At 51.4% G+C, this 24,315-nt stretch overlaps 2 protein-coding genes across 6 annotated transcripts in view; one reads left to right on the top strand and one right to left on the bottom strand.

Moving 5' to 3' along the window:
* COQ8B (coenzyme Q8B) overlaps positions 1 to 5,139 on the bottom strand; it is a 30,344-nt gene extending 25,205 nt beyond the window's left edge. Inside the window, exons 1-4 of one of the 5 annotated variants that reach the window (XM_023229184.2) lie at positions 5,106 to 5,139; positions 2,780 to 2,884; positions 2,527 to 2,646; positions 2,316 to 2,382 (exon numbers count right to left, since the gene is read on the bottom strand). In XM_023229184.2, coding sequence (XP_023084952.1) covers positions 2,316 to 2,382; positions 2,527 to 2,646; positions 2,780 to 2,881 — 289 coding nt within the window. In that variant the 5' untranslated portion in view covers positions 2,882 to 2,884; positions 5,106 to 5,139. The other 4 variants (XM_023229181.2, XM_023229182.2, XM_023229185.2 and 1 more) reach the window with 4 other exon arrangements.
* Positions 5,140 to 5,218: 79 nt separating this feature from the next.
* The window catches only part of ITPKC (inositol-trisphosphate 3-kinase C), a 25,425-nt gene continuing 6,328 nt past the window's right edge, over positions 5,219 to 24,315 (top strand). The window contains exons 1-4 of the mRNA XM_023229161.1: positions 5,219 to 6,534; positions 13,699 to 13,798; positions 16,779 to 16,992; positions 21,732 to 21,936. Of these exons, the coding sequence (XP_023084929.1) occupies positions 5,380 to 6,534; positions 13,699 to 13,798; positions 16,779 to 16,992; positions 21,732 to 21,936 (1,674 nt within the window). The 5' untranslated portion in view covers positions 5,219 to 5,379. The remainder of the gene's footprint in view (positions 6,535 to 13,698; positions 13,799 to 16,778; positions 16,993 to 21,731; positions 21,937 to 24,315) is intronic.

Raw genomic sequence — 24,315 nt, 5'->3', positions numbered from 1 at the left:
GTCGCCCGGGCTGGAGTGCAGTGGCCTGATCTCAGCTCACTGCAAGCTCTGCCTCCCGGGTTTACGCCATTCTCCTGCCTCAGCCTCCCGAATAGCTGGGACTACAGGCGCCCGCCACCTCGCCCGGCTAGTTTTTTGTATTTTTAGTAGAGACGGGGTTTCACCGTGTTAGCCAGGATGGTCTTGAACTCCTGACCTCGTGATCCACCCGTCTCGGCCTCCCAAAGTGCTGGGATTACAGGCTTGAGCCACCGCGCCCGGCCCCATTTTTTTTTTTTTGAGATGGAGTTTTACTCTTGTTGCCCAGGCTGGAGTGCAATGGCACGATCTCGACTCACCGCAATGTCTACCTCCTGGGTTCAAGTGAGTGAATCTATATTTTTAAAACCTGAACCAGGCCGGCCGCGGTAGCTCACACCTATACTCCCAGCACTTTGGGAGGCTTAGGCAGGTGGATCACGAGATCAAGAGTTTGAGACCAGCCTGACCAACATGGTGAAACCCCATCTCTACTAAAAATACAAAAATTAGCAGCCAGGTGCAGTGGCTCATGTCTGTAATCCTGGCACTTTGGGAGGCCAAGGCGGGCAGATTACAAGGTCAGGAGTTCGAGAACATCCTGGCCAACATGGTGAAACCCCATCTCTACTAAATACAAAAAAAAATACAAAAAAAAAAAAACAAACAAGTTGGGAGTGGTGGCATGCACCTGTAACCCCCACTACTTGGGAGGCTGAGCCAGGAGAATTGCTTGAACCCAGAAGGTGGAGGTTGCAGTGAGCTGAGATCACACCACTGCACTCGAGCCTGGGTGACAGAGCAAGACTCTGTCTCAAAAAACAAAAACTTGAACCATGATCAGCAGTAAAGAAGACATTTACATTATAACCAGTGCAGACCAAGGTATATGTTTCATGAAACAAGCCTTTCCCCTGCTCTACAGGTGCACGCATATTTTCTGTCCTATTCTTCTTTTTAAATGCTGGTTGCAACCCACTAAATTATTTCATGTGACCTGCATGACATCCGGCTCTGTAACCCAAAGTCAAGTTACCTCCCCTCTGTTAGCCTCAATGTCCTCATCTACAGAATAGAAATAAACACTCATTGATTCAGTGCAGCATGTGTGTATATGGGGCACTGCAACTTACAGGTTCTCAGTAAATGTTATTATGGCCGGAAGCAGTGGTTCATGCATAGAACCCCAGCACTTGGGGAGGCCGAGGCAGGAGGATCGCTTGAGACCAGGAGTTTGAGACCAACTTGGGCAACATTGGGAGACCCAATCTCTACAAAAAAAAATTTTTTTTTAATTACCCGGGCCAGGCACAGTGGCTTGCCGGGCAGGGTGGCTCATGCCTGTAATCCCAACACTTTGGAAGGCTGAGGTGGGTGGATCACTTGAGGTCAGGAGTTCAAGACCAGCCTGGCCAACACGGTGAAATCCCATCTCTACTAAAAGTACAAAAATTAGTCAGGCGGCCGGGCGTGGTGGCTCACGCCTGTAATCCCAGCACCTGGGGAGGCATCTCACAAAGTGAGGACCTAGCAGAGTCATCCCTTGATCCCTGGGCAGCCTGGTGCCAAAGCTCTACCACTGCCTGACGAACATGGTGAAACCCCATCTCTACTAAAAATACAAAAATTAGCGGGGCGTGGTGGACGTGTGCCTGTAATCCCAGCTATTCAGGAGGCTGAGGCAAGAGAATCGGCTTGAATCTGGGAGGTGGAGGTTGCAGTGAGCCGAGATGGTGCCACTGTACTCCAGCCTGGGTGACAGAGGGAGACTCCGTCTCAAAAAAAGAACAAAAAACAAAAAACAAATAACCAGGCATGGTGGCAGGCACCTGTAATTCCAGCTACTCAGGAGGCTGTGGCAGGAGAATTGGTTGAATGTGGGAGGCAGAGGTTGCAGTGAGCCAAGATGGTGCCACTGCACTCCAGCCTGGGCAACAGAGCGAGATTGTCTCAAAGAAAACAAAAAAGTCCCCGGGCATGATGGTGCACAAGTGTGGTCCCAGCTACTCAGGAGGCTGAGGCGAGATAATTGCTTGAACCCAGGAGTTTGAGGCTGCAGTGATTGCGCCACTGCACTCCAGCTTGGGTGACAAAATGAGACTCTGTCTCAGAAAAAAAAGGAAATCATCATTTACGTTCCTCTCAATTTCTCTTGGCTTTGCAGGCCCCTGCCTTTGTCTCTCTTTCTCTGTCTCTCTCTCTTTCCTGTCTCTGATTCATCCTCTCCCTTGCTTCAATCTGTAAATGTTGCCTCTTCTAATTGAGGTCACACAAAGATCCCCCAAAGTCACACCTACCCCCAAAGTTGGCCAAGCGGCTGATGCGGGAGGCAGGCACCTTGCGTTCTCGAGAGCGGTCACTCAGCTGGGAAATGGGGACAAGGTCTGAGTGCGGGAAAGTGGATATCCTCCCCAGAGAGTGCAGCCACCCTCCCACCACACCCTTCCCCAAGCTCACGGGGCCAGCAGTTTTCGTGGGGTATTGCTGGGTGGGTGGGGGTAATGATACCTGGAGCCGGGGTGTCTTCCTGGGACGGGCCTCCCGTGCCCTGCGAATGTCCTCCTCACCCAGGCCTCTCCCAGGCCCACCCTGGTAAAACTTTTGGGCCCAAGAACCTCCACATGGCCCCTGCAAGAGACATACTTTGATTAGGAGGGGAGGACATGGGATCACCTGGCCCTTCTGGGCCCCTCCTGTCCTTTTACTCTACGAAGTCTCCCTCAGCCTCTTCCCCTTGGGGACCTGCTCCCCAGCCTCTTACCCAGTGGTGGGGCCCAGGCCCCAGGGCCCCACAAGGCCGACCAACAGTCTGGCCCAGCTGTCCACCGGTCCCCCGAAGTAGGCCCCCCACCTTCAGCCACATTGCCTGGAGGAGAAGAGGAGGGATTATTCGGGTGGGAGTTGCCTGGCTTCTTGGCCAGGCCCCCATGTTCCTCTGTGTCCACCCTCTCTGATTTCCACCCACCAAATACTTCCTCCACTATTAATAGATTCCCACAGTTTCTCCTGGTTCTCCCCTGGTTGCTAAGAACCCTTAGCTCTTCCTGCGCGCCTCCCAAAACCCACTTTCCCCCTCTCCCAACCCTCGCCGTTGCTAGGGTCCTCCCCCGTTTCTAGACACCCACAGTTCCTCAGGAGCTACCTCTCCACTTCTCTGAAACCCCCTTCGTTGCTATGCACCGCCTTCCCCTCTGTTGGCCCTATAGGCACCCGCAATTCCTCGGTGTCCCCCCGCCCGATCCCCACTCCGTTACTGGGCACCTCCCCCGTTGCTAAGCACCCACTGCTGTCAGCCTCGGATTCCGCAACTTGCTGGGGGCCTCCTGTGCTTCCGGGAGCCTCAGCATGCCCGCCCCCTTCGGCCAGCCAACCAACGGCGCGGCAGCAACTCGCTGACTGGCACGGAGTTTCCCCATCTGTGCGCAGGGGAACGGGCCAGGAGCGAGGCCCGAGCGTTGGAGTCGGGAATTAGGGTGGGCGTCTGGGGGCCCACCTTTGGGGATTGCTGAGGCATCGCGGGAGCCCAAGAATGCCCTGTCTGCCCTTCCACTCACCCCAAAGTGCCTTGTACGCGACAGACCCTTCTGTTCCCTACACTATCTTTCCTGCAAAGTCTCCCTTACAAACCTGACGCCTCTCTTCTGCACGAATATCTTGCCAACCCCCCTTCTTATTTTTACCCCTGGCAGGCTCAACACATCTCCTATGAATACACATTCTTCCCAGCAAACATTTCCCTTGCACATGGAGCCCCTCCACTTTGCACAAACACCCACATTCTGGCACCCAACCTCCTTCCTTGCGCATATAAACCCCTTGCCTTGCTTGCCAACTGTTTCCCGCTCACGCCTTCAACTCTTTCGTGTACATACCCCCCCACACACACTTGCACACTGAGTCTCTGTTCCCTCACACAGCCTGCTCTCTCTGCTCCCCGCCCACCTGCGGGATGGTGCGACTGGGAGCCCTCTGCTTCCTGTAGGCCTGACATTTCCCAGAACACACTCAGCCAAGATTCCCAGTGCTGAGTCAGGAACCTTGGCATCCCAGAAAACCAGCTCCCATCCTATCTCGTGTGTGTGTGTGTGTGTGTGTGTGTGTGTGTGTGTGTGCGCGCGCGCCTTGGAAAGCCTGCTCTCCCCACAACAGGCTGACTCATCCACTTCTCACGGTCTGGAATAGAAGCAGCTGGTTGGGGCATCTTTCCCACCACTGGGAGAGGTAGGGATGCCGATGCTTCCCCCACAGAACCCAGCTGTCCCAACCCCTCTTGTCGGGAATCAGGCCTCTTTGTCTCTATTCCCGTACTGTGTAACCTCAGAAAAGCCCTCATCCCTCTCTGAACTTCTCCTTCCCAACCTGTATGATGTATTGGGTGGACTCCTGCCTTTGACTTCTCATTGGTCTGTGAAGAGGTGACTCATTTTAGAGCCTTGGACCTGTACCCAGTGTCTCCCCCAGCTGATTCAATTTCAAGACAATCCACCTCCTGTCCCCCTTCAGACGTGAAGGGCTGACTCAGGAGCTGGGTGGCAGCTCAGCCTCAGGGGCGAAATACATCAAAATTACCTAGGACAATAAATAATCCCACTGGGCTACAACTGACAGTGCCAGGCCTGGGGCCACATGCTTCACATATATGAGATCATATAGCCCCGTAGCTGCAAACAAAGGGTAGAGGCCGGCGGATCTCTGAGCCTCCATCCTCATGTGTAAAATGGAGCCGTGGCATCCCAGTCTTGGAGAATGACCTGAAATCGTGTCAGGGTCTGATACAGAACAAGTGCTCTATACATGACAGAGATTTCTCACGGAAAATTAAATGGAGCGTAAGTCATTTGCTCAGGGTAGCGGAGCTGGGAACTGGCAGAGGAAGGTCTCGAACCCACACCCGTGGGATCTCCAAGTCTTTGAAAGTTTGTCCCGCCCCTGCGTGAAGAATGGGCGCAGGGCTGAACTCGTCACCGGGGGTTTTAGGGAAGGTTGAACTTGTCATTCATCCGTGTAGAGAGGGTGGATTAGTCACAGGGGTGGAGGGAAGGGGCCCACTGGCGCGCCACCAGGACCCCAGTGCCCTAGATGCATACCTGGTCTCGCTTCGGACGCTCAGAGGTAAACCCCCTCCCCTTGGGAGGCGGAGTCAGACGAGGCTCCGTCTCGTTCCGTTGCGCCACGTCCGGTGGGGCGGGGCTTCGGGGCTTTCCCCTGTAAGGGGAGTATCGGTTAACCCTTGCGCAGCGGGGCGGGCTGGAGCTCCGCGGGCCGGAACCCGAGAGTCGGGGCTCCCCAGCCACACCCCTCGCGGGATTTAAAGGGATAGGAGTGGCCGGGTCGGCCGAAGCCCGAACCGAAGGAGCGGGCATGAGGCGCTGCCCGTGCCGTGGGAGCCTGAGCGAGGCGGAGGCCGGGGCGCTGCCCGTGGCTGCCCGCGTGGGACTAGAGGCGCCGCGAGGAGGACGGCGGCGGCAGCCGGGACAGCAGCGACCTGGGCCCGGCGCAGGGGCCCCGGCGGGGCGGCCGGAGGGGGGCGGGCCCTGGGCCCGGACAGAGGGGTCCAACCTCCACAGCGAGCCTGAGAGGGCCGGCCTCGGGCCTGCGCCGGGGACAGACAGTTCGCAGACAGAATTCTGGACAGACGGACAGACTGAGCCCTGGGCAGCTGGCCTTGGAGTAGAGACCGAGAGGCCCAAGCGAAAGACGGAGCCAGACAGGTCCAGCCTCCGGACGCATCCAGAAAGGAGCTGGTCAGAGCTGGAGACGACCTGTCCTTGGACGGAGACTGGGACAGATGGCCTTTGGACTGATCCGCGCAGGTCCGACCTCCAGTTTCAGCCCGAGGAGGCCAGCCCCTGGACACAGCCAGGGATTGATAGGCCCTGGACAGAGCTGGAAACACATGGGTCACAGACTCAGCCAGAGAGGGTCAAGTCCTGGGCTGATAACCTCTGGACCCACCAGAACAGTTCCAACCTCCAGACTCATCCAGAAGGAGCCTGTCCCTCAAAAGAGCCAAGTGCTGATGGCTCCTGGAAAGAATTGTACACTGATGGCTCCAGGACACAGCAGGATATTGAAGGTCCCTGGACAGAGCCGTACACTGATGGCTCCCAGAAAAAACAGGATACTGAAACAGCCAGGAAACAGCCTGGCACTGGTGGTTTCCAAACACAACAGGATACTGATGGCTCCTGGACACAACCTAGCACTGATGGTTCCCAGACAGCACCTGGGACAGACTGCCTCTTGGGAGAGCCTGAGGATGGCCCATTAGAGGAACCAGAACCTGGGGAATTGGTGACTCACCTGTACTCTCACCTGAAGTGTAGCCCTCTGTGCCCTGTGCCCCGCCTCATCATCACCCCTGAGACCCCAGAGCCTGAGGCCCAATCAGTGGGACCCCCCTCCCGGGTTGAGGGGGGCAGTGGCGGCTTCTCCTCTGCCTCTTCTTTCGACGAGTCTGAGGATGACGTGGTGGCCGGGGGCGGAGGTGCCAGCGATCCCGAGGACAGGTCTGGGGTGAGTGGGACCCATCCTGCCCGTGAACCACATCCCCCAAAACTCCTTATTCCCCTGCCTTTGCTTAGGAAGTTCTCTACCCATTTACTCTTAGTTGCCCACCAGCAATTTCATCTCCAGGAACCTCTTCCATCCACTGACCTCCTCTCTCTGACAGCCAGGTTACTAATTCACTACAGGCACCCCCTCTTCATTCTCTCCTTTCGTCTGCCTGCGCTGTCTCCACTCCTGGGGGTCTACAATGGAGGGCCACTGACCGACTTCATGGGGCCCACGAGCCCCTGATATTGTAGGACTAAGGAGACTGCTGTGCGTGTTCACATATATTGTTGCAGCGAGGGTCTGACATCTATCTCATTCTCTGGAATCTGAAGAACACTAGAATAGGGAGACAGGCAGGGTGCACTTTCTACCCCACATTTCTTAATCTGGGGCCTGTGGCTGCCTTAAAGGGTCACAGACCTTCACCACCCCTTAGCCCATTTGTATGTACAATGGGAGCAAAGCGATTCCCCCAGCTTTCATCAGATTAGCAAAAGGGCTGTGTGAACTCCAAACGCCAAAGGATCCTTGGCCTAGCCGGAAGCTCACCTGGTTTCCCCTGTGACCCTAGGTCCACAAGGAGCGTCCTGCACACTCTTGTTTATTTCATCCACCCTTTACCCCCAGCTTGGGTGTGGCTCTCCCCTGGTGAATCAGGAGGGCTGGCTGGGCAGGTTGAGGGAGGGTGGGACAGAGCAGAGGCCAGTGTGAAACTGGAGAGCCTCTTGTGGGGCTGGGAGCGGAGTCGGGAATCCATCAGCTTGCCAGCTTGCCAGCTGAAGCCTCTCATTGCTCTGGGGCCCCTGGCTGGAGTCTGCTCTGAGCCCCCCTCACCCCACATGCCTTCCTTGGGGACGTGTTCACACATGTGGCCCTAGCTGTGAGAGACAGACCTGCCTTAACCTGCCTGTGCGGGTGCGCAGGGGCTGACACTCCTGGGCCCCATTGCTTTTTTCTCTCTGCCTGCCCTCTCACTTCCTTGGCATCTCAGAACAGCTGGCTGGAAGTGGGTGAATAATAATAATAATAATAATAACAACAACAACAACAACTAGCACTCACTCATGTTTAGTCCTGTGCTAAATGTTGTGCTTTTATTAACTCACTCACTCCTCACAGCAGCAGTAATGAGGTAGATACTTTTTTTTTTTTTTTTATCTGAGACAGTCTCCCTGTGTTGCCCAGGCTGGAGTGCAGTGGTGCGATCCCGGCTCACTGCAGCCTTTGCTTCCCAGGTTCAAGTGATTCTCCTGCCTCAGCCTCCTGAGTAGCTGAGACACCAGGCACCCGCCATCACTCCTGGCTCATTTCTGTATTTTGAGTAGAGATGGGGTTTCATCATGTTGGCCAGGCTGGCCTCAAAACCCCTGACCTCAAGTTATCCACCTGCCCCGGCCTCCCAAAGTGCTGGAATTACTGGCATGAGCCACTTGTGCCTGGCTGAGGTAGATACTATTGTTATCACCTTTTATGGATGAGGAAACTGAGGCACAGAGAGGTCAAGTCACTTGTCCAAGGATATACACCTTGGAAAATGCAGATTGGATTTTAATCCTTACTGTACACCAGGCACTGTTTTAAGTTTTTTCTTCTTCGTCCTTTTTTTTTTTTTTTGGTCTTTTTTGTTGTTAAACTTGTTTTCTGTCATTTTTTATCTCAAAATAGCATCTGTCTTAATTAAGGGGTTTGTATGTGTTAACTTTGAATCCTTACGACAGCAGTGAGATTGTCTCCATTCAACAGATGGGGGCCAGGCTCAGTGGCCCAAACCTGTAATCCCAGCACTTTGGGAGGCCGAGGCAGGGGGATCACCTAAGGTCAGGAGTTCAAGACCAGCCTGGCCAATATGGTAAACCCTGTCTCTACTAAAATACAAAAATTAGCCAGGTGTGTGATGGTGGGCACCTGTAATCCCAGCTACTCGGAGGCTGAGGCAGGAGAATCGCTTGAATGTGGGAGGCGGAGGTTGCAGTAGCCGAGATTGCACCACTGCCCTCCAACCTGGGTGACAGAGCAAGACTCGGTCTCAAAAAAAACAGATGGGGAAGCTGAGGCATAGAGAGGTGAGATTCTTTTTGCTTAGGGTTGGCCACATCAAGTCAGAGCCAGGATTCTAACTCGGTTCTGACTGAGTTTCAAACCTGTCATTTAAACTCTGCAGTATGTGGATCTGTTCCTAACTTGTCTCCCTCCCAAGCCTCCCTGTCTTCAGTTTTTTTCTCATCCTTCCATAATCTGCCTTTATGGCCCAGCTCTGTCTGCTCAGGTGCCCTCTCTGAGAGCAGTCGGGCTCAGTGCTGCGTTCAGAACCTCCGGTCTCTAGGCGCCTTCCCAGAATCGTCTTCCTTCCCTCCTCCTGACCCCCTCTGCTGTAACTAGGCCTGAGTACACGCTGTTCCTTCAACACCCTGCTGTCATCCTGCCTCCATGCATTGCTCAAGCCGTTCCCACTGCCCAGCATACCCTTGCTTCCTTCTCCCGTAATTTTGAAATCCCATCTGACCGTAAAGGCTCAGCTTCCTTTCTCTCTTTCCTCCTTCCTTCCTTCTCACCATGCTGTCCTTCTTTTTTTTTTTTTAATTCTGTTCCTTTTCTTTTTCTTTTTTTTGCTAGGGACGGGGTCTCGCTATCTTGCCCAGGCTGGCCTTGAACTCCTGGGCTCAAGTGATCCTCCTGCCTCGGCCTCCCAAAGTGCTAGAATTACAGGTGTGCTATCTTGTTCTTCTACTCAGACAAAAATCACTCCCTAAGCCCCTACTATGTGTTTTGTCCTATGTTAACTTTGCTGGGGAAACAGCAGTGACCAAGACACTCATGGAGCTCCCAGGCCCATGAGAGACAGACCTATCAGCAGACAGTCACAGTGCAGAGTAGTCAGGAGGATGTGTGAGCCCAGAGGAGGTCACTGGCCAGACATAGGGTATCAGAGAGGGCTTCCTGGAGGAAGGGGCATATAAGCTGAGGCCATCATGAAAAAAGTGTGAGAAAGCCCAGATAAGCCATCAGATCTAACTCTTCTTTTTTTTTTGTGGGGGTGGTGGTGAGGGACCAGAGTTTCGCTCTGTTGCCCAGGCTGGAGTGCAGTGGCGAGATCTTGGCTCACTGCAGCCTCAGCCTCCCATATTCAAGTGATTCTCCTGCCTCAGCCTCCCAAGTAGCTGGGACTACAAGCGCACGCCACCACACCTGGCTAATTTTTGTATTTTTAGTAGAGACAGGGTTTCACTATGTTGGCCAGGTTGGTGCTGAGCTCCTGACCTGAGGTGATCCGCTCACTTCAGCCTCCCAAAGTGCTGGGATTACAAGCATGAGCCACTGTGCCTGGCCCAGAGCTAGCGTAAAACAGAGAGAGAAAATATTAAATTTATGACTACAGGGCCAGGTTCACTGCAGCCTTTGCTTCCCGGGTTCAAGTGATTCTCCTGCCTCAGCTTCCTGAGTAGCTGAGACACCAGGTGCCCGCCACCACGCCTGGCTCATTTCTGTATTTTGAGTAGATTATAGGCTCATGCCTATAATCCCAGCACTTGGGGAGGCTGAGGCGGGAAGATTGCTTGAGCCCAGAAATTTGAGACCACCCTGGGCAACATAGTGAGACCTCGTCTCTACTAAAAGGAAAAAAGAATTAGCCAGGTGTGGTGGTATATGCCTGTTTTCCAGCTAGTCGGGAGGTTAAAGCAGGAGGATCACTTGAGCCTGGGAGGCAGAGGTTGCAGTGAGCCACAATCACACCTCCGCACTCCAGCCTGGGCAACACAGTGAGACCCTGTCTCAAAAAAAAAAAAAAAAATTACGATTAAAAAAATCTCAACTAACATCCTTCAGTCCAAGCATCAAAGAATGTTTCTGGAGCATCTTTTGTGTGCCAGGCCATGTGCTGGGGACATAATCATAACCATGACAACCTCAGTCTCTGCCCTCATGAGCTTGTAGTGCAGCAAGAGTATAGGGGATAAGCCACGAGGCACTGGGATCCAACCAGAGCTAGAACCCCAGCGCTGTGTGGGGTGATGCTAGGTAAGTGGCTTCACCTCTCAGACCCTCTGTTTCCTCCTCTGTAACACCGAGACCATAATCTCCCTGGGGTTGTGTTTTTAGAAATTAAGTAGGTTGTGGCACACTAAGTCTTTGTCATTGTGCCTGGAATGTTCCAGGTACTTAGTAAACAGGAACCTTTATTAATCATCTTTTCCCGAGGGCTGGCAGCTGGATTGGGGAGGGACTAGCCCTTCCTGAACCCTGAAGTCCAACACCCTGACTCCCTCTTAAGCTTCCCACTGTCCCAGAGATGTCTGCGAGGTGGCTGGGCTCTGAGGGGGCTGGAGAGATGAACACGCCCCTGATCCTGGGGTAGGAGGGGGATGAGCCATACAACTTCCTTCTCTGGAGGTGACCTACTCTCCCAGTACTTGCTAAGGGACTTGACGTGCTTGTGGGGCGCAGAAGGTATTCCTGTGTGTGTATGTGTTCATGAATCAGACACTACCCCGTCTCAAAAAGCTCATAGTGGCCGGGCGCGGTGGCTCACGCCTGTAATCCCAGCACTTTGGGAGGCTGAGGCGGGTGGATCACAAGGTCAGGAGATCGAGACCATCCTGGCAAACATGGTGAAACCCCATCTCTACTAAAAATACAAAAAAAAAATAAGCCAGTGTGGGGGCAGGCATCTGTAGTCCCAGCTTCTCAGGAGGCTGAGGCAGGAGAATGGCGTGAACCCGGGAGGCGGCAGAGCTTGCAGTGAGCAGAGATTGCGCCACTGCACTCCAGCCTGGGCGACAGAGCGAGACTCCATCTAAAAAAAAAAAAAAAAAAGCTCATAATTTAGTCCGCATAATACAATAAAATCCCTGTTTTCTGTTTGCTTCTCTAGTTTTCTTTCTTTCTTATTTTTTTGAGTCAGGGTCTCGCTGATTGTACAGTGGCACAATCACTGCTCACTGCAGCCTCACCCTCCTGGGCTCAAGTGATCCTCCCGCCTCAGCCTCCCAAGTAGTTGGGACTACGGGTGCATGCCACCACGCCTGGCTAATTTTTAAATATTTTGCAGAGATGGGGTTTTACTGTGTTGCCCAGGCTGGCCTCAATCTCCTGGGCTCAGTGATCCTTCCACCTTGGTTTCCCAGTGTTGAGATTTACAGACGTAAGTCACTGTACCCACTGCTTCTGTGGTTTCCTTTGTTCTCTGTCTCTTTCTTTCTCTACTTCTATTCATCTTTTTCTTTTTATCATTACTTTGTATCTCTCTCTTTTAGTCTTCCTATATTTGTTTTTCTTTGTTTGTTTCTTTGTTTTTGAGACAGTCTTGCTCTGTTGCCCAGGCTGGAGTGCAGTGGTGTGTTCTTGGCTCACTGCAACCTCCACCTCCCGGGTTCAAACGACTCTCATGCCTCAGCCTCCCGAGTAGCTGGGACTACAGGTGTGTACCACCACACCCAGCTAATTTTTGTGTTTTTAGTAGAGATGGGGTTTCACCATGTTGGCCAGGCAGGTCTCAAACTCCTGACCTCAGGTGATCTGCCCGCCTCAGCCTCCCAAAGTGCTGGGATTACAGGCATGAGCCACCACACCAGGCCTATTTCTTTCTCTTTTAGCAATTCTATACCTGTTTCTGCATTAGTCAGGGTAGGTCAGGATTTTCTGCAGTAACAAACAGCCCCCAAATCTTAGTGACTTAGAACAGCAAAGGATTATTTTGGTTTATATTACACATTGGTCACAGGTCAGTGGTGGGTCAGGGGCTCTGCTTCGTGCTGTCTTCACTCGGGAGCCCAGGCTGAGGGAGCTTCCATTTCTCTTCTTACTCCCTCACCCACAGGGGAACAAACATGGAGAGTCATAAACTGGTTCTTAAGGCTCCTACCCAAAAGTGACACTTCTGCTCACAGTTTATTGGTCAAAGCAAGGCCAGGTGTGGTGGCTCATACCTATAATCCCTGCACTTTGGAGACCAAGATAGGAGGATTGCATGAGGCCAGGAGATCAAGACCAGCCTGGGCAACATAGCAAGATGTCGTAAAATAGACGGGCCTGGTGATACATGCCTGTAGTCCTGGCTACTCAGGAGGCTGGGATGGGAGGATCGCTTGAGTCCAGGAGTTGGAGGTTACAGTGAGCTGTGATGGTGCCATTGTACTGCAGTCTGGGTGACAGAGTGACACCCAGTCTCTAAAAATGAAAACAAAACAAAACAAAAAAACACAACAATCCCCAGTTCAGGAGGGCAGGGGAGTCCCTGGACTGGTAGCTGGAGCTATGTGGTAAACGTCTCTCATGACTGCCACAGTCTCTGTCGCTGTCCATGTCTCTCTGTCATCTGTGTCTGTTTGTCATCTGTGTCTGTTTCTGTCTCTGTGGTCTATCTCTATCCATCGACTCCTGCGTCTGTCGTTTTCCGCAGAAGATCTGACCTGGTTTAGGGACAGAGATGGGGCTTTCAAGATTTGGGACTGGGCCTGACATAATGGCTCCCACCTGTAACCCCAACACTTTGGGAGACTGAGGCAGGTGGATTGCTTGAGGTCAGGAGTTTGAGAGTAGCTTGGGCAACATGGTGAATCCCTGTCTCTACTAAAAGTACAAAAATTAGCCAGGTGTAGTGGCATGCACCTGTAGTCCCAGCTACTCGGGAGGGTGAGGCAGGAGGATCACTTGAGCCTGGGAGGCAAAGGTTGCAGTTAGCCAAGATCACATCACTGTACTCCAGACTAGGTGACAGAGCGAGACCCTGTCTCAATTAAAAAAAAAAAAAAAGATTTGGGACTGTGTATGTGCGGTGGAAGATATAGGGGTTGGTCGTTATCACAACAAAACCTAGTCTATTCTTACTTGTAAGATCCTTACTCATAAGAGAAAGACAGAGAGACATAGTGATAAAGAAAGTGATGACAGAGAGGGAGAAATGAACAAAGAATTTTCCCTATTTTGCTGAGGGCTTTGGGCGATCTTGTGATTGCTGAACTAAGTGGGGCTCACTTACCCCAACAAGCCTGGGAACAGTGATCCCAGGAAGCCTCCAGCCCTGGAAAGACTGCAGGTCCCCCTTTGTTCATGCTCATGGCAGCACCCCTAGCCCCTGCCTTCCCTGGCCTTGGCCCTGACCCCACCCTGCTCTGCCCCCTACAGAGCAAACCCTGGAAGAAGCTGAAGACAGTTCTGAAGTATTCGCCCTTCGTGGTCTCCTTCCGAAAACACTACCCTTGGGTCCAGCTTTCCGGACATGCTGGTGAGTGGGGTGGTGGTGGACGGGGCTGGGCAGAGTCTCCTGGGCCAGGGAAAGGGATGTTCTCTGTAGTTTAGTTCCCCTACCTAGTGATGGGCTTGGTGACAGTCCCTGCCTCATGGGACTGTTATGGGCAGTGCTTAGGCCTGGGCCTTGCCCTTTGTATGTCAGGGCAGAGGGCTATTCCCTGTTATTCTGGTGGAGAGAGGGAGCTTCAACTGTGCGGACAGATGGGCCTGGGCTCAAACCCTAGTTCTGCTCTGTATTCATGGGTGACTTTGGGCAAGTTACTTTGTTTTACTAGGCCTCGGCTGCCCCATCTGTTAATGTGGAGATGATGTTACGCCCCTTGCAGGGTTAACTGAAGAGTTAAAATCAAAATGTATATAAAGATTGAGGCCAGGCACGGTGGCTTACATCTGTAATCCCAGCACTTTGGCAGGCCAAGACAGGAGGATCTCTTGAGCCCAGGAGTTCAAGACCAACCTGGGCAATGTAGTGAGACCCCATTTCAATTAAAAAAAAAGACTGGCTGGGCGCGGTGGCTCACGCCTATAATCCCAGCACTTTGGGAGGCCGAAGCGGGTAGATCACGAGGTCAGGAGATTGAGACCATCTTGGCTAACACAGTGAAACCCCATCTCTACTAAAAACACAAAAAATTAGCTGGGCGTGGTGGCGGGTGCCTATAGTCCCAGCTACTCAGGAGGCTGAGGTGGGAGAATGGCGTGAACCCAGGAGGCGGAGCTTGCAGTGAGTGGCGATAGCGCCACTGCACTCTAGCCTGGGCGACAGAATGAGGCTCTGTCTCAAAAAATAAAAAATAAATAAAATAAAATAAATAAAAAACAAAACCCCAAAACTTAGTGATGGTTAAAAAAAAAACTTAGTAGAAGAAAACAACCATTTTATTAACCTCACAAGTTTTGGGTCAGCAATTCAGACAGGATGGCAGGGATGGCTTTTCAATGCTCCACAATATCTGGGAACTCAGCTACGGTCACCTGGAGGCTACGAGCCGAAAACTTTTGGAGGTTCATTCACTTACATGCCTGGTGATTGATGCTGGCTATTGGCTGGGGTCTCAGATGAGGCTGCCACCTGGAAAGCCTATACGTGGCTTCGCCATGTAGCTACTTGAGCTTCCTCACAGTATGGTGGCCTCAGAGTACTCAGATTTCTAACAAGACAGCTCAGGACTGCCTTTAAGGTAAGTGTCTCTGCCAACAGAAGTCATACAGTAGCACTTCTGCCATAAACCCTCCCATATTTAATGGGAGAGCAATATATTTTTTATTTATTCATTTAATTTTGAGATAGGATCTCACTGTTGCCCAGGCTGGAGTGCAGTGGTGCAATCATAGCTCACTGTAGCTTTGAACTCCTTGCCTCAAAGGATCCTCCCACTTCAGCCTCCCAGAGTGTTGGGATTATAGGCATGAGCCACTGCACCCAGTTTGGGAGAGCAATTAAGAGTATACTCCGTGATGGGAAAATTCTAGAAGAGCAGGATCAGGAGTGGGTCTGAGACCCACTGAGATCAGGAGATACTGTTACAGCCAACTTGGGAAAATGTAATCCAGGCTGGACATAATCACAGCACTTTGGGAGGCTGAGATGGGAGGATCATTTGAGGCCAGGAATTTGAGACCAGCCTGGGCAACATAGCAACACTCCCCGCACCAGACATTACAATTTAAAAAAAAAAAAAAATTAGCTGGGTGTGCTGGGGGTGCACATCTGTACTCCCAGCTACTCTGGAGGTTGAGGTGGGAGGATCACCTGAGTCTAGGAGCTTGAGGCTTCAGTGAGCTATCATTGCACCACTGCATTTCAGCCTGGGTGACAGAGTAAGATCCTCTCAAATAAAAAAAGAAAAAGAAAATATCTAAAAATATAGCTTGCCACAAGAAGAAGTTAGAATTATTATAATCTATACTCTCTGCATGGTCCAGGAAATGCTCGATCTATAAATTAACTTAAACAGGCCCTGGTTGTTAGCACCTTGGGACTCCAGGCAGTAGCAAAAGCAAATCCACTCTGGAGAGTGATGCTCTGGACTTAGATCTCACAGGATTCCCACAGATGATCACATGTGTACAATCAAAAATTACAAAACACATGAGGACATCCTGTGCTGGGAACAGGACTTGGTTTAAGCAACAGAGAACAAAAATTGACCCTTTCCTTACCGGCCCCTGGCCAAGACTTTTAAGAGTTGCAGGCCGGGCACAGTGGCTCACACCTGTAATCCCAGCACTTTGAGAGGCCGAGGCGGGTGGATCACCTGAGGTCAGGAGTTCAAGACGAGTCTGACCAGCAAGGTGAAACCCCATCTCTGCTAAAAATACAAAAATTAGGTGGGCTTGGTGGTGTGCGCCTGTAATCCCAGCTACTTGAGGGGCTGAGGCCAGAGAATTGCTTGAACCCGGGAGATGGAGGTTGCAGTGAGCTGAGATCGCACCACTGCACTCCAGCCTGGGCAACAGAGTGGGACTCCATTTCAATAAAATAAAATAAAATTGGCTGGGCGCGGTGGCTCACACCTGTAATCCCAGCACTTTGGGAGGCCGAGGAGGGTTGATCACGAGGTCAGGAGATCGAGACCATCCTGGCTAACGTGGTGAAACCCCGTCTCTACTAAAAATACAAAAAAAATTAGCCAGGTGTGGTGGCGGGCGCCTGTAGTCTTAGCTACTTGGGAGGCTGAGGCGGGAGAATGTAATAAACCCGGGAGGCGGAGCTTGCAGTGAGGCAAGATCACACCACTGCACTGCAGCCTGGGCAACAGAGCAAGATTCATCTCAAAAATAAAATAAAATCTTAAAATCATTAAAAAAAAAAAAAAGTTGCAGGGAGAGAGAGCATTGTAGGAGGGTCGGGCAAGATAATGGTGACCAGAATCTGACCTGAACAGGGAGCTGGGGGGAGGTTCTCTTCCTGATCCAGTTTCTGATCCTCTCATTTATTCTACCATCTTTAGGGAACTTCCAGGCAGGAGAGGATGGTCGGATTCTGAAACGTTTCTGTCAGTGTGAGCAGCGCAGCCTGGAGCAGCTGATGAAGGACCCGCTGCGACCTTTCGTGCCTGCCTACTATGGCATGGTGCTGCAGGATGGCCAGACCTTCAACCAGATGGAAGACCTCCTGGCTGACTTCGAGGGCCCCTCCATTATGGACTGCAAGATGGGCAGCAGGTGGGGCTGGGGCAGCCCTGAGGCAGGGGTGGAGGGCAGGGGGTGGGCATTATTGAAAATATTGGCCAGGCGCGGTGGCTCATACCTTTAATCCCAGCGCTGTCGGAGGCTGAGGCGGGTGGATCACCTGAGGTCCGGAGTTCCAAACCAGCCTAGCCAACATGGTGAAACCCTGTCTCTCTACTAAAAATATAAAAAAATTAGCTGGGTGTGGTGGCGCATGCCTTTAATGCCAGCTACTCAGGAGGCTGAGGCAGGAGAATTGCTTGAACCTGGGAGGTGAAGGTTGCAGTGAGCTGAGATCAAGCCATTGCACTCCAGCCTGGGCAACAAGAGTGAAACCCTGTCTCAAAAAAAAAAAGAAAGAAAGAAAGAAAGAAAACAGTGCCAAGTTCATTTTCAAAGTGATTGTACCAGTGTACCTTCCTCACCACCATGTATGAATGTTACAGTCATCCCAGATTCTCACCGGTGCTTGGTACTGTCTGTTTTATTAACTTAACCATTCCAATGGGTTTGGAATAGGATCCCCTTTTTTTTTTTCTCTTTGAGACAGAGTCTTACTCTGTCGCCCAGGCTGAAGTGCAGTGACATGATCTCACTGCAATCTCCACCTCCCCGGTTCAAGTGATTCTCCCGTGTAAACCCCCCAAGTAGCTGGGATTCCAGGCGCCCGCCACCACACCTGACTAATTTTTGTATTATTAGTAGAGATGGAGTTTCACCAGGCTGGTCTGGAGTTCCTGATCTCAGATGATCCACCCACCTCGGCCTCCCAGAGTGCTGGGATTATAGGCATGAGCCATTGAGTCTGGTCTGCAAGAAGTGAACTCTAATTGCTTTCTCAAGCTGGGCTCAGTGGCTCTCACCTATAGTCCCAACGCTCTGGGAGGCTGTATATATATACACACACACACACACACACAGATACACACACGCACAGATACACACACAGTCTTCAAATCTCCCATTTCACTCTTTTAGTAGTCTTTTGATAAACATATTTTGATAAACAAAATAGTATTTGTATTATTATTATGTTTTGAGACAGAGTCTCGCTCTGTTGCCCCAGCTGAAGTGCAGTAGCATGCTTATAGCTCGCTGTAGCCTTGAACTCCTGGGCTCAGGCGGTCCTCTCACCTTAGCCTCCAGAGTAGCTGGGACTATAGGTATGTCCCACCAGGTTTGGCTCTATTTTATTTTTTATAGAGACATAGTCTCCCTGTACTGTCCAGGCTGGTCTTGAACTCTTGAGCTCAAGTGATCCTCCTTCTTCTGCCCCCTGAGTGGCTGGGACTATAGGTGCATACTGTCACACCTAGCTAATTTGCAATTTTTTGTAGAGACAGGCTGTTCAGAAAAGTTCTGAAACCCTGCTTTTCCGTTCTCACACCACTGCCACAACAATGACAGCACAGAAGACTTCTGTGACCAAATGTGTCGGTTTTTTTTTTTTTTTTTGAGACAGAGTCTTGCTCTGTCGCCCAGGCTGGAGTGCAGTGGCCGGATCTCAGCTCACTGCAAGCTCCGCCTCCCGGGTTTACGCCATTCTCTTGCCTCAGCCTCCGGAGTAGCTGGGACTACAGGCGCCGGCCACCTCGCCTGGCTAGTTTTTTGTATTTTTAGTAGAGACGGGGTTTCACCATGTTAGCCAGGATGGTCTCGATCTCCTGACCTCGTGATCCGCCCGTCTCGGCCTCCCAAAATGTTGGGATTACAGGATTGAGCCACCGCACCCGGCCATGTGTCGGTTTTTTAACCCCACTCACCAAGCAACAGACACCAGCTGGATGTCCTCCAATTCAATTCCAACTCCATCTACCTGGAAATAGTGTCAGATTCCACAGGTTGGGGACTCAGTCCCCAAGACTGTCCCCCAGCTAGAGACACCAGTCATTAAGTCCAGGCCTTCGGAACTTCTGACCGATTGGCTCCAAGTCGGAGTTCCCATGTCCTCCTCTTTGGGTTCACATAATTTGCTGGAGTGGCTCAAAGAACTCAGGGGAACACTTACTTACCTGTACTGGTTTAATATAATGCAGGGGTCCCCAACCCCTGGGCCGCGGTCCAGTCCCTGTCCATGACCTCTTAGGAACAGGGCCCCACCGTAGGAGGCCAGTGAGCATTATCACCTGAACTCCACCTCCTGTCAGACCAGCTGCGGCAGGAGATTCTCCGGAGGGCTAACCCTGTTGTGAACTGTGCCTGCAAGGGATCTAGATTTTATGGTCCTATGAGAATCTAACTGATGCTCCACCTGAGGTAGAACAGTTTCGTCCAGAAACCATCCCCCTCACAGTCTATGGGAAAAATTGTCTTCTACAAAACCAGTCCCTGGTGCCAAAAAGGTTGGGTGCTGCTACAAAGGATACTGCAAAAGATGAAGAGATGTGTAGAGCAAGGTATGGGGAAAGGGGTGTGGAGGTTTTTTGTTTTTTTTTTTTTTGAGACGGAATCTCGCTCTATTGCCCAGGCTGGAGTGCAGTGGCGCAAGCTCCGCTCACTGCAAGGTCCGCCTCCTGGGTTCTCGCCATTCTCCTGCCTCAGTGCCTGCCACCATTTTTTTGTGTTTTTAGTAGAGATGGGGTTTCACCTTGTAGCTAGGATGGTATCAACTTCCGGACCTCGTGATCCACCCGCCTCAGCCCCCCAAAGTGCTGGGATTACAGGCGTCAGCCACCATGCCCGGCCCAATCCTTGGGTTTTTATGGAGGCTTTATGACACCAGCATTCCTTCCCCCAGGGTATAGGGTGGGATCCTCTCTGGGGAGGGTCCTAAGACCCACAGTTAGGAAGATGGGGAAAGATTAGAGTCCTGCCTTGGGGCAGGTGAAAGGAGGGCAGGAATAGGGCGGAGAGATTCGGGTTTCTTGAGGCCAGCTCCTGAGATCTAACACACCCAAAATTATAACAAAAGACTGTGGCCGGGCGCAGTGGCTCATGCCTGTAATCCCAGCACCTTGGGAGGCCAAGGCAGACAGATCACTTGAGGCCAGGAATTAAAGACAAACCTGGACAACATGGTGAAACCCTGACTCTACTAAAAAAATACAAAAAGTTTCCAGGTGTAGTGGTGCACTCTGCTATTTTTTTTTTTTTGAGATGGAGTCTCGCTCTGCCCCCAGGCTGGAGTGCAGTGGCGCGATCTCGGCTCACTGCAAGCTCCGCCTCCTGGGTTCATGCCATTCTCCTGCCTCAGCCTCCCGAGTAGCTGGGACTACAGGTGCCCGCCGCTACGCCCAGCTAATTTTTTTGTATTTTTTTTAGTAGAGACGGGATTTCACTGTGTTAGCCAGGATGGGCTCGATCTCCTGACCTCGTGATCTGCCCACCCCAGGCTCCCAAAGTGCTGGGATTACAGGCGTGAGCCACTGCGCCCGGCCGTGGTGCACTCTTATAATCCCAGCTACTTGGGGAGGCTGAGGTGGGAGGATCACTTGAACCCGGGAGGTGGAAGTAGCAGTGAGCCAAGTTCACACCACTGTACTCCAGCCTAGGTGACAGAGCAAGACTCTGTCTCAAAAAAAAAAAAAAAAAAAAATGCTGGGCACAGAGGCTCACACTTGTAAATGGGAGACCGAGGCAGGCAGGCAGATCACGAGGTCAGGAGTTCGAGACCACCCTGGCCAACACTGTGAAATCCCATCTCTACTAAAAATAAAATTATCTGGGTATGGTGGCGGGCACCTGTAGTCCAAGCTACTCAGGAGGCTGAGGCAGGAGAATCACTTGAACCTGGGAGGCGGAGGTTGCAGTGAGCCGAGATCATTGCCATTGCACTCTAGCTGGGCATCAAAAAAAAAAAAAAAAGGCCGGGCGCGATGGCTCAAGCCTGTAATCCCAGCACTTTGGGAGGCCGAGGCGGGTGGGTCACAAGGTCAGGAGATCAAGACCATCCTGGCTAACACAGTGAAACCCCATCTCTACTAAAAATACAAAAAACTAGCCGGGCGTGGTAGTGGGCGCCTGTAGTCCCAGCTACTCGGAGGCTGAGGCGGGAAAATGGCGTGAACCCGGGCGGAGCTTGCAGTGAGCCGAGATGGCGCCACTGCACTCCAGCCTAGGCGACACAGCAAGACTCCGTCTCAAAAAAAAATATATATATATATATATATATATTGTAACAAGGGCTATGGGAGTTACAAGCCAGGAACCATGGACAGAAACCAATATACATTGTAACTAACACCACACAGGGTCTAGCTATGTTGCCCAGGCTGATCTTGACTTTCTGGGCTCAAATGAACCTCCTGCCTTGGCCTCCCAAAGTGTTGGGATTATAGATGTGAACCACTGCACCTGGCCCTACCTTTAATTTAGTCCAGTTTGTTGGTTTTTTTCATTGTGTTTAAGAAATCTTTTCCTATTCCAAGATCATGCAAATACTATGTTTTCTTCTACAAGCTTTATTGTTTTAGCTATCACATTTAGACCTACGTTCCAGCTAGAATTAATATTTCTGTGTGTGGGAGGTAGGGATCAGGTTCACTTTTTTCCATATGGATATCCTGTTGACCCAGCACTGTTTACTGAAAAGACTTCCCTTTCCCCACTGAATTGCAGTGCCTTGTCATAAACTGCACAACTCTACGTGTGTGTCTCTGTGGACTCTGTTGTATTCCGTGCGTTGATTTGCCCATTCTTGTGTCTCACTGTGGCTTTATGTCTTATTATCAGGAAGGGTAAGCCTTCCAGTTTGTTCTACATAATTTCCTTTGTCACATCCTCTGTGTGCTCAGGACCTACCTGGAAGAGGAGCTAGTGAAGGCACGGGAACGTCCCCGTCCCCGGAAGGACATGTATGAGAAGATGGTGGCTGTGGACCCTGGGGCCCCTACCCCTGAGGAGCATGCCCAGGGTGCGGTCACCAAGCCCCGCTACATGCAGTGGAGGGAAACCATGAGCTCCACCTCCACCCTGGGCTTCCGGATCGAGGGCATCAAGGTGAGGACCAGGAACTGCCTGTCCTGTCCTGGGAAGGCCTATAGCCAGATCCCAGGCAGGGCTTCTTGAGCAAAGCTGGGAGAGAGTACAGGAGATGGTGGGGGACGAAAGGCAGCCTCTTTCTTACCCCTACACGCATCAGAGCCCATATTCTGTTTATCCGTCTGCCTGAGCATCTCCTGAGTCCATCTCTTCCTCCTCTTCTCCGTGGTCATGTCCTAGTCCAGCCCCATCTTCTCCTGCCTTGATCTCCCTGGGCGTCCCAGCCCTGGTCTCCCTGCAACACAAGAACTGGAGGCATCCCTTTCCCCCAGCTATGGAGAAGGTTTCTCTTTTTCTTTCTTGCATTCCTTTTTCTTTGGCAAATTAAATATAATTGTTTGAATAGGCCAGGCATGGTGGCTCATGCCTGTAATCCCAGCACTTTGGGAGACCAAGGCAGGAGGATTGCTTGAGGCCGGGAGTAGTTCAGGACTAAGCTGGCCAACATAGGGAGCCTCTGTTTCTAGAAGAAAAAAAAATTGTTTGAATAGCTAGTCACACAGTTCAAAAGTCAAAATAGTATTATAAAAAGGTAAATGTGGAGGAATTTCTCTCCCAACTCTGGTGCTGTCCTTCCCATTCTGTCCCTCTACCCCTCCACCTGCTCGTGGGGAACCACTTTATCAGTTTCTTGTATTTCTTCCTGTTAGTGCAGGTAAACAGAGTTGTAGATCCAAAATGTTCCTCGGTACGCATACTGACTGGTACTTGGCTATTTTCACTTAGTAGTAACATCCTGGAGAGTTTTCCACATCATTCCATAGAAAGCCTCCTCTTTCTTACTGTTTTTCTTCCCCCCACAGCTATGTAACACTGTTTTTTTTTTTTGGTTTTTGTTTTTTTGAGTCAGAGTCTCGCTCTGTCGCCCAGGCCGGAGTGCAGTGGCGCGATCTCAGCTCACTGCAAGCTCCGCCTCCCAGGTTCACACCATTCTCCTGCCTCAGCCTCCCACGTAGCTGGGACTACAGGTGCTCACCACCACGCCCAGCTAATTTTTTGTATTTTTAGTAGAGACTGGGTTTCACCGTGTTAGCCAGGATGGTCTCGATCTCCTGACCTAGTGATCTACCCGTGTCGGCCTCCCAAAGTGCTGAGATTACAGGCATGAGCCACCGCGCCTGGCCCGCACTGTTTTTGTGACTGTGCCTGGTCCCCTATAGACAGACAGCTAGGTTGTTTCCATTTTCTGCCATTAGCAGGCCTCAAAGAATCACTTTGTACATAAGACATTTTGCAAGTATGCAGATTGAGCTGTAGATTTCCAGAAGAAGGACTCCTGGGTCAAAGATTAAAGGCATGGGTAATTTGCTAGAGATGACCAGACTTCCGCTTTTGGTGTTATGCCACCGCACATCCCACCAGCAGTGTATGAGAATGCCTGTTTCAGAGCCGACCATGCCAGTCTCCTGTTCAAAACCCTTCTGTGGCTCCGTAGTACCTTGAAGCAAAGTTCCATAGCCTGTAGGGCCCTCTAGGATCTAGCCTCATCTCCCTCTGTCATTCTTCTCTTTTCTTTTTTTTTGAGAAAGAGTCTCGCTCTGTCACACAGGCTAAAGTGCCATGGCACAATCTCAACTTACTACAACCTCCACCTCTTGGGTTCAAGCGATTCTCCCACCTCAGCTTCCTGACTCGATGTGATTACTGGCATGCACTACCATGCCTGGCTAATTGTTTTTTTGTTTTTGTTTTTGGAGACAGAGTCTCGCTCTGTCGCCCAGGCTAGAGTGCAGTGGTACGGTCTTAGCTCACTGCAAACCTCCGCCTCCCAGTTCAAGCGATTCTTCTGCCTCAGCCTCCCAAGTAGCTGGGATTACAGGTGCGTGCCACTGCTCCTGGCTAATTTTTGTATTTTTAGTAGAGACAGGGTTTCACCATATTGGCCAGGCTGGTCTTGAACTCCTAACCTTGTGATCCGCCCACCTCGGCCTCCCAAAGTGCTGAGATTACAGGTGTGAGCCACTGCGCCCAGTCTATTGTTTGTATTTTTAAGAGAGATGGGGTTTCACTATGTTGGCCAGGCTGATCTTGAACTCCTGGCCTCATGTGATCTGCCTGTCTTAGCCTTCCAAAGTGCCGGGATTATAGGCGTGAGCCACCACGCCCAGCCTCTCATTCCTCTCTTTTCATGTACCTTCAGGCACAGTAAAGCACTTTCATTTACTTGAAATAGGCTTGCTTTTTCCTGCCACAAGGCCTCTGCACACCTTTGCCAGGAATGCTCTTCCCTCTATTTTATTTTATTTTATTTTTTGAGGCAGGGTCTCACTCTGTCGTCACCCAGGCTAGTGGCATGATCACAGCTCACTGCAGCCTCAATCTCCTAAACTCAAGCAA

The sequence above is a fragment of the Piliocolobus tephrosceles genome, chromosome 21 (genome assembly GCF_002776525.5).
Source record: "Piliocolobus tephrosceles isolate RC106 chromosome 21, ASM277652v3, whole genome shotgun sequence".
Classification (NCBI taxonomy): Eukaryota; Metazoa; Chordata; class Mammalia; order Primates; family Cercopithecidae; genus Piliocolobus; species Piliocolobus tephrosceles.
Note: the sequence above shows the minus strand (reverse complement) of the source record. Positions and strands in the feature narration are given on the sequence as shown.